Source organism: Fopius arisanus, unplaced genomic scaffold (genome assembly GCF_000806365.1).
Source record: "Fopius arisanus strain USDA-PBARC FA_bdor unplaced genomic scaffold, ASM80636v1 scaffold00124, whole genome shotgun sequence".
Taxonomy (NCBI): Eukaryota; Metazoa; Arthropoda; class Insecta; order Hymenoptera; family Braconidae; genus Fopius; species Fopius arisanus.
The window spans coordinates 99675-116171 of NW_011887863.1; the positions used below are offsets into that span (position 1 = coordinate 99675).

General features: G+C 38.7%; 7 protein-coding genes across 9 annotated transcripts in view; 6 read left to right on the plus strand and 1 right to left on the minus strand.

The window, feature by feature from the left end:
* The first annotated feature begins 20 nt into the window (after positions 1-20).
* On the plus strand, positions 21-2244 carry LOC105271778 (uncharacterized protein C16orf52 homolog A). Of its 2 annotated transcripts, XM_011313522.1 has the most exons (4): positions 21-581; positions 708-920; positions 1030-1228; positions 1293-2244. In XM_011313522.1, exons 1-3 carry the CDS (start codon positions 479-481, stop codon positions 1215-1217), a joined length of 504 nt encoding a protein of 167 aa, XP_011311824.1. In that variant the 5' UTR covers positions 21-478; the 3' UTR covers positions 1218-1228; positions 1293-2244. The 2 variants fall into 2 exon arrangements, with proteins under 2 accessions (XP_011311824.1, XP_011311823.1); XM_011313521.1 differs by having other exon boundaries at positions 24-581; positions 1030-2244.
* Positions 2245-2487: 243 nt separating this feature from the next.
* On the plus strand, positions 2488-7327 carry Usp10 (ubiquitin specific protease 10). The gene is made up of 8 exons (XM_011313527.1): positions 2488-2985; positions 3650-3842; positions 3968-5272; positions 5351-5549; positions 5655-5901; positions 5978-6067; positions 6158-6322; positions 6386-7327. Exons 1-8 carry the CDS (start codon positions 2956-2958, stop codon positions 6896-6898), a joined length of 2742 nt encoding a protein of 913 aa, XP_011311829.1. The 5' UTR covers positions 2488-2955; the 3' UTR covers positions 6899-7327.
* A 450-nt stretch (positions 7328-7777) lies between these two features.
* Positions 7778-10024, plus strand: fsd (fates-shifted). The gene is made up of 7 exons (XM_011313526.1): positions 7778-7868; positions 7937-8035; positions 8318-8392; positions 8467-8605; positions 8690-8882; positions 8973-9134; positions 9281-10024. Exons 1-7 carry the CDS (start codon positions 7799-7801, stop codon positions 9584-9586), a joined length of 1044 nt encoding a protein of 347 aa, XP_011311828.1. The 5' UTR covers positions 7778-7798; the 3' UTR covers positions 9587-10024.
* On the plus strand, positions 9970-11072 carry RpL12 (ribosomal protein L12). The gene is made up of 4 exons (XM_011313525.1): positions 9970-10060; positions 10147-10220; positions 10295-10684; positions 11030-11072. The coding sequence occupies exons 1-3, from the start codon at positions 10024-10026 to the stop codon at positions 10679-10681; spliced, it is 498 nt and encodes a 165-aa protein (XP_011311827.1). The 5' UTR covers positions 9970-10023; the 3' UTR covers positions 10682-10684; positions 11030-11072.
* ldbr (lariat debranching enzyme) lies at positions 10984-13013 on the minus strand. 2 transcript variants are annotated; one of them, XM_011313524.1, is made up of 3 exons: positions 12709-13013; positions 11958-12258; positions 10984-11877 (listed from the first exon to the last, which is right to left on the minus strand). In XM_011313524.1, exons 1-3 carry the CDS (start codon positions 12903-12905, stop codon positions 11194-11196), a joined length of 1182 nt encoding a protein of 393 aa, XP_011311826.1. In that variant the 5' UTR covers positions 12906-13013; the 3' UTR covers positions 10984-11193. The 2 variants fall into 2 exon arrangements, with proteins under 2 accessions (XP_011311826.1, XP_011311825.1); XM_011313523.1 differs by having other exon boundaries at positions 11958-12540; positions 12709-13012.
* Positions 13014-13057: 44 nt separating this feature from the next.
* On the plus strand, positions 13058-14124 carry bisc (biscotti). The gene is made up of 3 exons (XM_011313528.1): positions 13058-13364; positions 13458-13539; positions 13756-14124. Exons 1-3 carry the CDS (start codon positions 13169-13171, stop codon positions 14030-14032), a joined length of 555 nt encoding a protein of 184 aa, XP_011311830.1. The 5' UTR covers positions 13058-13168; the 3' UTR covers positions 14033-14124.
* Positions 14125-14185: 61 nt separating this feature from the next.
* Positions 14186-16497, plus strand: part of LOC105271786 (zonadhesin) — a 2754-nt gene continuing 442 nt past the window's right edge. Inside the window, exons 1-2 of the mRNA XM_011313531.1 lie at positions 14186-14521; positions 14714-16045. Coding sequence (XP_011311833.1) covers positions 14459-14521; positions 14714-16045 — 1395 coding nt within the window. The 5' untranslated portion in view covers positions 14186-14458. The remainder of the gene's footprint in view (positions 14522-14713; positions 16046-16497) is intronic.

Genomic DNA, 16497 nt, shown 5'->3' on the forward strand with positions numbered 1-16497 from the left:
AAATGCATCGACTCCATAAGTATCGATTCACGAAATATTAATATTAGTTAACAAATTCTGATTTGATTTTTCGAATAAGTAATATATTCTATCTTCATTAGGCCTTCAATGAATTCCAAGTTTTATATTCATAAAAAATATCCCCGTTCACGCAACAAATGGAAAAAGTTCACATTTAAGAAAACGTCTCTCGAACAGAAAAATATCGATATCGTATCACGCAACAATAATAACAAGTGGAGAAAAATATTGAAATGTCAAAAGTCTTGAATTGTGGCAATTACTGAAGGATAAAATTGCTGTGAAAAATCTGGAAGGGTCAAAAAATTGGGAGATTCGCGTATAATTGTGAAATTTTATTGTGTCTGAAAACAGTATTTTTCAATGTTTTATGGAACAGTCATGTTGTTATGAGGTGGATAGATTTTTGGAGGTTAATTTTCAACTTGATGTGTTTGTTGTGAAGAAATTGTGAAAAATGGATAAATTGACAGTAATATCTGGGACACTATTTTTTGCGGCTGATGTATTTGCAGTTGCGAGTTTGTCGATGCCAGATTGGATAATTACTGATGTTGGGGGTGAGTCGATATAATAAATTAGCTAACTCCGCCGTTTTGGAAAAAGAATAAGAAAATTTAATAGTATTGGGATGGGCTTGAATTGTGTTCCGAATAATTTGTTGTATAGTGAAATTAAAATTTTAGGCGATACGAGACTGGGACTTATGTGGTCATGCATGACTCTATACAACAGGCCCCAAATATGTTACACACCTGATTTGCAGCCAGAATGGTTGATAGCTCTAGCCTGCATTTTTGTGGGATGCATTTTGATAACAGTTACGATAATACTGCTGGCATGCTCCCACTGGGATAGACACGTTATTCCTTACGCCAGATGGGTTGGTTTCACAGCCAGTAAGTCATTCTCATTTATATTCTACATATAAAGAAATACAATTTCTCTCTGAAAATAAATAAATGAGCTGTTAGTTAATATATATGTTGAATATCTTGAAAATTCCAGTGGTGCTTTTCTGCCTGGCAGCAGTGATATTCCCCATGGGCTTCCACGTCGACGAAATAGGGGGACAGCCATATCAACTCCCCAATTCCCATCAAGTTGGAATTTCCTACATATTATTCGTCCTTGCCCTGTGGATAACCGTCATATCTGAATTATTTGCTGGGAAAGTGTGCTTACCTCATTTCTAGCAGGACATTAGGTGCCCAAAGTTCTTCTACATAATTGGCATTCTTACTCCCTTCTGTGTCTTTTTGCTCTTGCAGAAAACAATTCTACTTTACTACTTGGGTGGCTCCTCTGGGAAAAATGATTGGCGAGAGTCTGACAGTAGGGGCTCCTATTATTACTATTATGGGGGAATATTTGGAAATAATGTGCCTCGATAAGGTCACACTAACTCTCATGTCCACTGGAATTCAGTGAGTAATTTATTACTTCGCTACTGAATTTTTAAATGACAGCACGAGAGCGAAAAACTTTTGAATTTCCCACAATTTTATAATGTATTATATTTAGAGGGAAGTCGGGTAAAACAGTTGCTTTTTCATTGTCCTATAATATTCACAATCCAGAGATCAATTAATTGCAAGCCGAAGTAAAAGTGAGTGTATATCTTGTATGAATCATTGGATATTTCTCCAGCCGAGTTCAGTAGCAAAATGGTAACCCAAAATTATCCATCTAGCTCAATAGCAATCAATAGCAATTTTACCATTTTCGTAAATTGCCAACTTATGAAGTGGAATTTGAATGAAGAATCTCTGGAAAAAATTCTGAATGCATTACTGTATTAAAATTGTATCATACATGTAAACATTTGTAGTATTATTTGAAAATTATTGTAAGATAAAAACAATGTATAACACTGTGGATGTATTGATTGTGGATCAATTCCAATTCGTACTCTTCCATATTATAATGTGATACTGTACATCTTTGAAGGAAAGGCACAATTTCTTCATTCTGTAGAATTGAATTATCAGAATACTAGATAACCATTTTGTTATTTATAAAAAGAGGCCGATTTTATATATGCTATAAAAGCACGTTTTATTATTAATACAAAGCACATTCTTCTTCGGAATGATGACGTTCTGCTCGTCAGATGGAAGAGCAGGCATAAATTTTAAGTGAAAATTGTGGTTTAAAGTTATAAAATGAAGACGATATGAAAAATTCAAGAAATAAATTGGATTCACCATTCCCTAATATCTACCCTAATGTTTTTCATTAAAAAACTTTTTCTTGTAAAGAAAAAATTGTATTGTTTTTCATTTCATCTAAATTGTTGAATTTTCTCAATGATTCCATGTGATTCTGATTAAAGTGCAAAGTATTTATTTTAGGAAGGAAAAAAATCTAGGATAAAAATGATTTCCTATGAATTTCAAAAATGCCTGGGGAGTTGCCGCCAATTTGCCATTTCCACCCGGCGACGAAACACACCGCAATCCAATTGCCCGTGCGGTATCTCAGTATTACGCACGTAAAGTTATCCCAGAATTAACCAAGGGGGTATCCCAAAAGTACCGTGTGGTTTTTCTCGCATCGTGGTCTAGTGATTGTGGAGGTATTAATTTCCAGTTGATGAAATTATAGAACGAACAATACCCCAAAGGGCCACTACTTAACACCAAACAATAATGAAAGTTCCGGTGTAAAAACACATGGTGCAAATTCATTGAATTCATTAAATTATAACTTCCAACATTTTTAATCGTCAAATAAATCCGCCAGAAGATTTGGTTTTTTTTTTTTCACCCAAATGTATTCAACTTCGATGCTGATAGAGTTCAAGGGTCAACGTGCTGAAATTTTGATGGTAAATCAGTGTCTGAGTGAAGTAGACGTTAAAACAAATCTACTATGATAACCCTATTCTTGGGGTTCAATCATTGATCACATTTTAATGTCACCTAAACAGGAATGGGCATTAACATGGACATCAAAAGTACAGTGAGTAATATTTTTTAATACCACTTTGGCGTCATTTTTTTCGAATGCCCGAACCTTGAAAAATATGTTGATTTTTCGAAACATGTGATCACTCCTTATTTGATTTTTACTCTAGGCTTTTTGTCGAGTTTCGGTATTTCTTTTTTAGGAGGACTTTTCATTGGTAAATTCTCATGTAGTTTTTTAGGTGTGCTTTTTTTTCTAACTGAGTGAAGAGATTAGCGGAATTTCAGGGTTTTTTTTTGGAGCAGATGGTGGGATGAAGGAGATTTGAGGTTATCTGTGTAGCTCCATTGTAGCTCTCCGTGATGAGGAGGATATGGACGCACTTGCTGGGGATAGAGAAAGGGAAGAGAGCATTTAAAAAAAAATAGAGAATACATTGGAGAAGTTCAAGGTATTTTGGGTCTGTTTCCGGTCTCAAATGAGACTCGACTGATTCAAGTCACACTATTTGATGAGAAGATACTGGTAATTTTGAAAAAGCCATTCGAATGATTCACAGTCGGCGATTGGGGAAAATTGGAGTAAAATTGGTGGTTCATCTTTTGTGGCGATCTGTTCCCTTGCTAAATTCTTTACTGGACTGTTCTTTTCTACGTAAATTTTTTTCGACGAAAAATATATGTTAAACATTTCTCTGCTATGTTGTCTACCATTGCAGCTCGATTATGAATTTATAAATCTGGACAATCTCGATGATAATGTCAAGAGTGAGATCCGCACTATCCTAAAGACGGAGATTGCTTCAGATGTTCTCAAATTACCTTGGGACAATGGCGAGAAAGATTATAATTCAAATTCGGTCGTGCCAGAAATGCAGCCGGAGGTGCAAAACCACTGGCAGCAACCTTATGGTAAATATATCGAATTTCATGGATTATGTGTCGAGCGTTGGGATGATTTTATGCTTCCGGTGTTAGTGTTTTTCCACGGATGAAATATTTCGATTTGACTTCTTGAATTCTCCGATTTCTCACAGACGACTCCATCCCCAGTTACGAGGTGGCGACTCCACCCGCCCTGCTGACCCCCCCCATGTCAACCATAGCTTATCCAGGGGCTCCACTCATGCAGATGAGTCCCTACCAGGACTGGCAGATGAGTACAGCCTATCCCACCACACCCACCGATCCCACCACCTACACATACGTCTCCACGGTCCCCTACCCATCCCCAATATACAATCCTCAACCAACGGAAGTCCTGACAACGCAATCGCCAGTTCGAGACAACCAACGTCCAGGTCGCCAGCGCAATAGAAAAACTGACAACTACAATCGTCCAATTGCCAATGACATGCAGCCCCCCTACATGATGCAATCAGGCCAATTCAGTCAGATCCAGGCAATATGTCACCCAGGAGTTCCATATCTTCCATACGTCTCCTCCCAACAGCATGCAACCGCTGGTCGGCCAATATTTATACCCCAACCCCAGTACTCCCAGATTCATCACAACAGTCACCAGTACCACCAGCTACCCACAAATTACCATCCGCACTCGCCAACAGTAAAACATCAACGACAAAATGCACAAAATTACAATCCAATATATAATCAGGGGACGAAGAATGATAAAAAAATTTACGAGAGCCAACGTACCACTGCCACCCAGTCATTCCGTCAGGCATTGAATCATAAAACTAATAATAATTATAACGATAATGTTAGTAATGTGAGGCGAGAGAGTGCAGAGGCGGTACCTAAGAGTGAGGATAAGAATTTTGAGACAATCATGAGTAATGGAACTGTGAATGAGACAAAGTGTGAGGGCGAGGAAGTGGCGGTGGTCAGCGAGATCAAGGTGGAGGCATCTGATGGGCCATTGCAGGAGGTGAAGATTATGAAGGAGCTTGTTGAGGAAGAGGAAATTTTAACTGCAGCTAAGGGGCCTGGCGAGGATGTACAGGCGGAGGTAAATGGAGAGAAGGACGACGATTCTGGAAGGATTGACGAGATCAAGGACGTCAAGGAAGTCAAAGAAGTGAAAGAAGTTAGTGTCGGTGTGACACCTGCAGCCAAAACCTTCGCCAGCATCCTCAAGAGCAATGAGACGAAGAATCACCCTAATTTCACCCAGAGTCAGGGGTTCAAATTATCACCAGCTGTTCGGGAAAATGCGGATTGTGTAAATAATGGGGTTGACAGGGAGGAGGGGAGGACTGAGGAGGGTAAGAGACCGACGGATGAACACCTGGGGGAGGCTGGATTTGGGGAGAGGAAATCACTCCCTGTGGATCATGTACAGACACCGCTTAATCATCCTTCTATGTACAGAATGGGGGGTGAGTAATAATACCAAGGAGCTAATATTATTGGTAAAAATATCCGTGACATTAATAACAAATGCATTTTGATTGCAGAATTTTTACTCCATTATCAAATGGATAAGCAAACTGTAAGTTTACTGCCTCGTGGCTTAACGAATCGCAGCAATTATTGTTATATCAATAGTATATTACAAGCATTACTCGCCTGTCCACCGTTTTACAATCTCCTGAGGGCTCTGCCGCGCCCCGAGCATCCGTTGAAAAATTCATCGACTCCATTAATTGATAATATGTGAGTAAATAAAATTTGGGTAGAATTGTGAAAAATGTGAAATGTGGCTGTAGGGTTTCGTTATTGAATTAATAATAATGAGGATCTCTTTTCATATAATTAAAGGGTAAAATTTGTTTACGAATTCCTGCCTCTACCCGAGGGTGAACGCCTACACCGAAAAGACAGAGGTCAGAAGAAGAATGACGATAGCTTTGACATCAAAGGTGGCACCGCCTTTGAGCCCTCGTATGTCTACACCATGTTGAAGAATACATCATCCCCGGGGGTTTTCTCGATCGAGGGAAGGCAGGAGGATGCCGAAGAATTTCTATCGTGTTTACTCAATGGTATAAGTGATGAAATGCTTGAGGTATGTATCAATATGTATTGAGTGGTGCGATTTAAATGAATGCCTTAATTATCTTAATTATCGAATATTGTCGCAGTTGATGAAACAAGTGAGTGAGGATTCCCAAACCTCCAAGGGAACCGAGGAGTTGAACGTTAATTACAACAGTGGGGATGAGGAGTGGAAAGTAAATCTATTGAATAAAGCAAAAATAATTAATCAAAAATATTTATTACTCGTAGATTTTATAAATAATGATTTACATTTATTTGCATAGGTGATGGGTCCAAAGAACAAGGGTTCGATAACCCGTTGCACTGAATTTGCTCGCACCCCTCTGTCGGACATCTTCCGTGGCCAATTGAGATCAAGAATTCTACGTCAGGGTGATCAAAGCACTGACAATGTACAACCCTTTTTTACTCTTCAATTAGACATTGAGGTGAGTCTTTTCAATTGAACCCGAGAATTTTCGTCTCTGATTACGAGTGGTTGATTATTACAGAAAGCAGAATCAGTGAGAGGTGCCCTAGAGATTCTTGTAGGGAAAGATCAAGTTGAAGGCATGACCTGCAGCAAAACAAAGCAGCAGATTCAGGCGTGGAAACAGGTGACACTCGAGGAGCTTCCAGTCATCCTTATCCTCCATTTAAAATGGTTTGATTATAAACTCGATGGCTGTTCCAAGATATTTAAAAATGTTGCCTATTCCATTGATCTGAAAATTGATGGCAAAATTTTATCACCAAATGCCACGAAAAAATTGACAGTCAAACAGAAACAGTATAAACTATTCGCTGTAACGTATCACGATGGAAAAGAGGCAACAAAGGGTCATTACCTAACAGATGCATTTCACGTGGGTTTTGGTGCGTGGGTGCGTTACGACGACAGTTCTGTCAAAGGTATATCCGAGAATGACGTGTTGAATCCATCCCCACCACGCGTACCATACTTACTTTATTACAGAAGGTGTGACACAATCGGTAATCAACCAAATAATACTAGAACGCGTTGATTTTAGCCGATGTCTAACGAATAACCAAGAAAAATTGAAGAGAATATGGAAAGCACTGTAGTTAAACTGATAAGTTTGTTTTTTATAATAAAAATACAGATGAATAAATATTATCAATAATTGTGAGAAAACGAAAAAATTACGCGATAAATTTATAGATTTTCAAGGTAATATAAATGAACTCTCATGTTTCATATATTTGAGATGAAAGATTAAGTGGATTCATGTAATTATTAAACTTCGAATATCCGAAAAATGAATGAAATAGGTACAGACAAATTTTTAATAATTATTAATGTCGTTATATTCTTTAAACATCCGAGTCATCATATTTTCGTTAATTAGGCGTGTAATATCAATTGTTACAAGTGCTATGTGCCTCATTTTTTAGTATATTGAAGATTAATAATAAAGATAGCATTACTATTTCTCATGGATAATTCATTTTTCTTCAATCACGTGATTTATTGAAATATTTTCAGCTCAATAAAAACTGTTACGAAAAAATTCCTGTATTTTAGTATTCTCTCCTCGTTCCACCTCTTTACTACATTTTTGTGTGTATAAACAAATGAATCCATGGTTTTTAAAATAATGAAGAAGGCTATTAAATTTTTTTAATTTTACATTCGATAATTAATAATCGAACAATCCATGCATCGATTATGTTGACAACCTTCCATCTGGTCGTCTCCCTCTCTCTCTCTATGCCTCGTAAAAAATATGAGTTGAGATTCAGTGATTCAGTCTTCGAAATTGTATCGACGATGGAGGACTCCGGTGATTTTTTTTCACCACCTCTACCTCTTATTTCACCCTCATTATTACCTTGTACTTCAAATACTAAATCATGCTTGTGACGAGTGGAGAATCCAACAACATTAGGTTTTTCGTAAAAAAATGCCAGGACCGACAAAGAAGGCTACCAAAAAACTCACACCCAGGAAGAAGCCAAATTCTTTTTCCGGAGGTCATTATCACTCAAATAATTAATCCATTTCCATTTCCATTTCCCTGATTATCAATGACTTCCTCCAGATGTTACCATCAGTGACTTCGCAGATTCAACGGGTGTTCATAATAGATTGAAAAAGGCTGCTGCAAAAAACGACGCAGGATCACAATCCGCAGTTGTAGGTTAGTTACATCAATCCCAAAATCTTACTAGACTGACTGAATATCGTTGTAATTATACCAATCAAATATTTTGCGATACAATGATATAAATTAAAACGTTTAAATATTGTCTAAGTGAAGCAAAAATGTATCCTATTGTTATGAAATTATGAAGAGCAGAAAATCTCGAAGACAGGAAAGATAAAAGGGAAGATATTCCTTTGGGAGAATTACGAAAGTGTTATATTGTTAATTATTATACGGGAGGAAAATTCATTCGAAGAACTGCCTAAATTTTTTTAGATGAACAAATGAAGAAGAATCCGCGATCGAGGAGAAAAAGCAAAGCTGTTGAAGCTCCAGAAGATAATGCCAATGGTATAAATAGAATTGATATTAAATAATATGATGATGTAAATCATCCCCGAATGTCATGAGATTTATGTTTTCAGGTGTTGAATATCCAGAGGACGTATGGTTTTTAATATCAGAACACATCGCACCTGAAGCAGTGGGAAAATTCGCGAGGATTTGCAAATGTTCAAATTATGTTGTTCAAACCGCTAAATTTTGGTTTCATCTTTACAAAAGGTCGATAATACCCAATGTATTATATTAGCAATTGTGCGTTGAATTTTTCAATTTCTCATTTTGCCCTCTCTTGGATTGACACAGATTTTATAAAAATACTGGAAGCTTACCTGAGAGGTTGACCCCAGCGTGCATGGTACGCCCCTATGGATTGCGGGCTTGTGTAATTAGGACGCTGCATTTTACTTATTTCTCTTCAATTGGACGTAACACTTATTCTGGACAAGAGGAGCCTCATTCGTTGGTCAAGAGACAGTGCAGTCTCATGTGGAATAAAGTAAGTTTTCACATTAATTATTGCTGTGATGTTATAATTGAAGAATTAAAAAAAATTCCAATGGCTTTCATCCATTAATTCGGCGACTAGAAAGGAGAGACTCGTTGGTATTTTTATTTCAAACTGAAGGAAATAAATAATTCTCGCGTGACAAAACCAAAAATCCATTGGGCTGATGACCAGAGATCAGACATCACGGAAATGCTTGAGGATGTCTCAGTGAATTCAGAGAAAGGATGTCGAATTTTACGAGTAAGTTGAAGTTATTTCAGATAAATTAATTGCCCCCTTATTTCTCCTTTTTGTTTTAAACTAGTCTGTCTTTTGTTTCGGAAGTTTTTCTTCTCCGAGAATTCATTTTAATTGTAAAAAACTAATGATAATATATTTATCTGCAGGTAACTTGTTTGAAATATAGCTTGGTGCCTTTGGTCATTGGCCTTGTCCTCCAAACAGTCAAGCTTGATTTATCCCCTAGTTTCGACCACCATCGACTTCAATTGAGCTTCGGCACGAGTTTCATACCAAAAATACCGACCCAAGTTGTCATCCTCAGTGGAGTTGTCGACTGCAAGGTTTTGGACTGGTGGCACCCATGTTATCCCCATCAGGACACTGATTGCACACTTTTGCAACCCATAGCCGAATCCTGGGATACACTCAATTTTTTTGACTCACCTCTGCAAGTGCATGAGTCAATCTGATTGTTTTTTCCAACAAGCGTATTATTCAGTACAATCCCAGACATCATAGGTTATGATTTTGTAAAAGTTATCATGAATATTTAAAACAAATTATCAAATAAGATAAATTCCATTTATTTTTCATAATTCAATTTATTAAATGTTTTTAAGAAGCCTGGAGAGTAAATGAAACAGAATGAAATTTCCCACTTATTTTCCTCCATTTTCATGTTCCCCATTTTCGCGTGCCCTGTCTTATTCACGGGTACGTCCTCTCATGTAGTTTCGTAGCCGCCGCTAGTTGAACTTTTGCCATAAGCGCTGTTGATCTCCCCTATAGTCTCTGCTGGCATTTCCTTTTCTTTTCGACACTGAATCGGGAACTGTGCGGTACTGCATAATTTTCATCCGATTACATCAGTCCCGTGGATCAACAAATTTTTTAGTCAGCATTAAAAATGCCACCAAAATTCGATCCCAATGAGGTCAAGAAGGGTATTTATTTGATAGAATTTTTTAAATTGTTTGTGTCGAAATTTATTGAAAACATGTGTGACTTAACCTCCCCGTTTATTTTTCAGTGTACTTGAGATGTGTTGGAGGTGAAGTAGGAGCTACTTCTTCTCTTGCCCCGAAAATCGGTCCCCTTGGTTTGGTGAGTTTCCAAAATCCATGCTGAAAAAAGTTAAAAACTTTTTAAAAATGTAATTTTTTAAACGCTCATTTTAGTCGCCGAAAAAAGTTGGTGACGACATTGCGAAAGCCACGAGTGACTGGAAGGGTCTGAAGATCACTGTCCAATTGACGATTCAAAACCGACAGGCGACGATTTCAGTGGTTCCATCCGCAGCTTCGCTCATCATCAAGGCCCTCAAGGAGCCCCCCCGTGACAGGAAAAAGCAAAAGAACATCAAACACAGTGGAAATCTGTCGTTCGAGGATGTTCTTGCAATTGCACGAGCAATGAAGCCACGCTCTATGTCAAGGCAGCTCAGTGGAACTGTCAAGGAGATTCTTGGCACCTGTCAATCAGTCGGTTGCACCATTGAGGGAAGACCACCACATGATGTCATCGACGACGTCAACTCTGGGGAAGTGGAGGTCCCGGAGGAATAAATGGTGGGTATTGAGTTCGTAGTCAATTTTTCATTACAATATTAATTGCTGTTTTGATCATTTTTTCTTCCTCGAATGAATTAACAACTATTTTAAAATGGCGCGATACGATTACGAGTAAATATTGTCATGAGTGATTTGAGAATATTACAAAAAATATTGTAATAACAGTAATTGGCTGTGAACTCTTGGTAGGGGTTGGCATCCCATCCACCTGTCTTAGTTTTTCAAAAAACTTCTGAGCAGGCACAAGAGCCACTGGGGAGTAAACCCCAATAGAAAATCACCCAAGCCGCACTGAATACGTGATTTAATTTCTAATTTTTCGTTTTATATCGTTTCTTACAGATGTTCCAAGAGGATGTCGATAAATAAAGTTTTATAAAACCTATTTACTCTTGTTTTTATTTCTGAATATCAAATTGTCTTCACTATTGAAAAAGGGGAGTTTACCTATACGTGTGTTCTTATTTTTTACAAAGAACGACGAAACAGTTTTTAAAGTAAGAAAATTATAAGTCAATATCAGTGGTATCTGCATAAATTGCAAGGTTTCGTCTCTTGAATTTTTTCAAATTCGGTTCGATCGGAGATTGCACTTCACTAACCCCCTCGCCTTCGTCCCTCAGTTCATCGCAATCCCGCCCTCCACTTTCCTCCCCTTCATCCCTCAACCCCGAGTCATCATTGAGGGAAGCCTCGAAGGTGAGGTCACTCTCGTACGTCAAATCATCATCGAGACTTGCAGAAATGTCCTGCTCGTCCCCTATGGAATTGAACGACTGAGAAAATTCCTCTCCATTCTCAGTCTTAGACTCGCCTCCTTGCATAATTAATAATAACCCTGGGGGGTCGTCAATCTCTAATTTATTGCAGAAATCCGTGGTTTGTTTATTAGTTTTGAACTTTTCATTAGACCTTTTCGCATATTTTACGGGTGATCCTGGAACATACGCTTCCACTGTCCTCTCGAAATTCTCTGTAATCTTTAGGCACCCCGAAAACCTTTTCAGGACACTCTCCTTTTCACTCTCCGATGGTGAAAAATTCCATCTACCTCTGCACTTTGGTCCCGGCATATACTGAATTGAATTCTTTACAGATAACAAATGATTCGTTAAGTACAAAATGGCCAGCCACTCGAGGTCGTAAGACAGATCCATCGAGGCATTCTCGTCATGAGGAATATCAAGGACCTGCAACGAAACCAAAACTCAAATTATCTCACTCGAAAAATACTTTATATTGTAATTATTTACAATAATTTTAAAATAACCTGCAAGAATGGTCTCTTTGCTAGACACTTGTCGAGAGCTAGAAATTTGGTGGACCTGGAGTTGTCCTCGTTGGGGATAATGGCAGCAAATTTGCAGTGAAGATGAGCTGAGAACCAGTATTTGGGATGATGTTGAGTCAACAGATCCATGGAGGGGGGACTGCCGAGCTGATCAGCAGCGATGTCGTCTTTGAAGTGTTTTTTTCGTCTCAAAAGGGCCTGTTCGTCACCAAATTTGGTAACACCATTGGGCCAGTCGTGAGAGAGGAAGATGTCGATGTTTCCAGTGAGTTGTCGTAGCCTGAATATTTCGAGATTTCTAATATGATAGACACTGCGAAGGGTGGAATCATTGTAGGGGGGCAGTTCGAAATGACCCCTCAGATAATGCTTTGCTTTGTATATTCCTGATATCCCAGCTATCCTAAGGCCCCCAATATTTACAACATTTGCTTGTCCCAGGTAATATATTTTTGGGGCCACCCAGCCACCGTAGGAGAGCTCTTGGAGATAGCTCGAGGCCTCATGATTGCCCCCAATGAAGATCGTAAGGATTGGGGCAATTTTCTCCCCTGAATAATATCTGGAAAATTATTTTTTACTTTCAAGATATTTTAGAATGATGAAACTTTCGGTGCCCCTTTCAGATTGGGAGATATCGATGTTAATCGTGAAAGGATTATTATTTATTTCATGCTGAAAGTCAAAAAAATCAAAAGAGACTATTTGACAACAATAAAATGATACTCACTTGTAAAATGTACACATATCCTTAAATTTATCAGGGACAGCCATGGAATTGAGATCATCAAGATTTCTAGTTGATTGAAAATCTCCGCAACAAATCAATAAATCAATCTTCTTCCCTTCATTTTTCTCAATTTCTTCCAAAGCATTGTAAATTATCTCCAGTTCCCCATGAGCGCAACCTTCCACGGCGATCCTCATTTTCCCAACTCACCAAAATAACTTGAAATTATTGTTAATCGTCAAAGCAATGATAAATCATGGATTGGTGCCTGATACAAAACAACAATAACCGATCACTGAGGTTAGAAATTCACAAGCAACTCAACAGCGACATCTCCTCACTCAAAAATTATGTCGAGTGCATTGTTTTTATTCTCTTATTAATGTTGACGTCTCAGTAGTAATTTCTACGTGAATGAATTCATAACATGATTGCAAAAAATAAATAAAATGGTAGGGCAATGTATTCACTAATCAAGTACGTGATTATGTGTTCAATATTAATGACGCGAGTAGGAGACTGTGTCGATTACACATACGAAATAGACTGTAATAACCTAAGAATAGGACAATATATTTGTCCACATCCTGAATATGATTTGATTGATCCTAAAACACAACAACCGAGGGGCTGCACGAAGGAAAATAAAGCCAAAAGTAAGAAATTTTTAATATACAGAGATATCTCAGTCGAGGTGAATTATCCAATTTCTAATTGCATTCCTTTTCTTTTTTATTTGTTATTGCTAGTTTTGTGCCTAGCAGCTGATGGACTGATTTGTACAGAATCTAGAAATAATACATTCCAGAGGGAAATTCCGTGTCGATGGACGTAAGTGTTATCCGATAAAGTAGAATGCCGTTATAGTCGCACGTTTCCTCAATTTCTGAATAAAAAAATCCGTTTACGGTCGCTTCATCTGCAGTCCCGTGCACACAACTATAACGGGAGTCTACTGTAATTTTAAATCTCTTGGGATATTACAGATGATTATTTAATACTTAGGGAAAAAACTCAATTTTGAGCAAATGAATATATAATTTTTAGCAACGGCTACTCATTCGAAACATCAGTATTGCTATCGATATTCCTGGGAATGTTTGGGGCAGATAGATTCTATCTAGGATACCCTGCAATTGGTCTTTTGAAACTCTGCACACTTGGATTTTTATTTCTGGGACAATTCTGTGATGTTATATTGATAGCAACACAAATTGTTGGGCCCGCCGATGGCTCGCACTACGTGATGCCGTATTTTGGGGCTGGTATTAACATAATCAGTAGCAATAATTTTACGTACAAAGTGCCACAAGAGGATTGGTGATAACGGCTGTTACATTAATTCATTAATAATTGTGAATAAAGTTATCATTCTGTATATGAAAATTGTTGGGAAATAAATTTATGGCTTTAAAATTTTTTGTAATTTATATGGAGATACATATGATAAACTGAATAAATATTATAAATAAATAATCGCGTTTATTGCGGTAAAAAAATACTGCGATACGGTATGAGAATAATTACATGTATTCGACAGACATTCTTCAGGTTTACGTGACGATCAATTCAAAAACTGTCATTTTATCCAGTGTAACACCAACAAAAAAATTGAAGAATTCGAAATGATTGCGATGTTTATTATAGCGGGCATGACTGGCCATTGCTACATATTATTTAAGGAAAAAAAAATGCCGTGATCATTATTTCTTCGACTGTTATACAGTAGGCTAATTTAATCGTCTCAGTCATGAAGGGTTTTGTTCTACTTATTTTTCTGCACACATGGAGTCTAGCAACGGGAAGTCGAGTAGTGAGTAATCATCATGTATAACTGTACTCAAAAATTTTCACTTTTAGAAAGATGAAAAATATAGAGGGAAATTATGTCAGTTAAGTAAAGTATAGTTGTAGGTAGAACTTTCCCTCGGGTGAGTAGCGAAACTAGTTAATAGCATTTTTTCTCAAATTCATGTGTTGTAAATTGTTGAAAACTTGTTGAAAGGTATCACTGAAATATCAACAGAAGGAGTACAAAAATCCTCATTTGCCAGTGAGCCGTATCACATACTGTGTCCACAATCAATATTACGATGAGGCGGAGGGCCGCTGTCTCGGATTTCCTGGAGGCGGTAGAATCATATCTATCAACTCCCATAAAAGATGTCCAACTGAGTTCCTAAGAGTTGATAAAGAAAACAAAACGCGTTACAACCTGTGTCGATTATCTACATTCATTCAAGCAGAATGCTGGCCGGGTCAAGTGTTTTCGGATTCTTTGTATAAATGTGTTCGAGACACTGAAAGAAAGGAACAAGAAGAAGAGGTGCAAAGTGTCACAATGGTGAAGCCGACGGAAAACCCAACGGAGAAGTCACAGACATCTGCGGATACTACCACCACAGCGGACAGTCTAACGACATCTGCGGATAGTACTGCCACAACGAAGAAGTCACTCATACCTGAGTATAGTACCATCATAACGGATAATGTAATGATACCTGCGGATAGTACCGCCACAGTGCATAATCCAACGATACCTGCGGCTAGTACCGCCACAACGAAGAAGTCACTCATACCTGAGGATAGCACCACCATAACGGATAATCTAACAATACCTGCGGATAGTACCGCCACAACGGATAATCCAACCGTACCTGCGAATATAAATGCTGCCACAACGGAGAAGTCCTCGATACCTACGGATAGTACTGCTACAACGGATAATCCAACCGTACCTGCGGCTAGTACCGCCACAACGGGTAATCCATCCGTACCTGCAGATAGTACCGCCACAACGAATAATCCAACCGTACCTGCGGCTAGTGCTACCACAACGGATAATTCAACGACACCTGCGGATAGTACCGCCACAACGAGGAAGTCACTCATACCTGAGGATAGTACCACCACAATGGATAATCTAACGATACCTGCGCATAGTACCGCCACAACGGGTAATCCAACCGTACCTGCAGATAGTACCGCCACAACGGATAATCCAACCGTACCTGCGGCTAGTGCTGCCACAACGGATAATTCAACGATACCTGCGGATAGTACCGCCACAACGAAGAAGTCACTCATACCTGAGGATAGTACCACCACAATGGATAATCTAACGATACCTGCGCATAGTACCGCCACAACGGATAATCCAACCGTACCTGCGAATATAAATGCTGCCACAACGGAGAAGTTCTCGATACCTACAGATGGTACCATTACAACGGCAAAGTCACTGACCTATTGTTATACTATCACCCCAATGGATAGTCCAACCATACCTGCGGATCGTACCGCCACAACGGATAATTCAACGATACCTGCGGTTACTACCGCCACAACGGATAATCCAACGATACCGGCAGATAGTACCTCTACAACGGATAATCCAACCGTACCTGCGGAGAGTACCGCCACAACGGGTAATCCAACCGTACCTGCATATAGTACCGCCACAACGGGTAAACCAACCGTACCTGCATATAGTACCGCCACAACGGATAATCCAACCGTACCTGCGAATAGTACCGCCACAACGGGTAATCCAACCATCCCTGCAGATAGTACCGCCACAATGGATAATCCAACGATACCTGCAGTTACTACCGCCATAACGAATAATCCAACGCTACCGGCAGATAGTACCGCCACAACGGATAATCCAACTGTACCTGCGGATAGTACCAACACAACGGATAATCCAACCGTACCTGCGGATAGTACCGCCACAACGGGTAATCCAACCGTACCTGCAGATAGTACCGCCACAACGGATAATCCAAC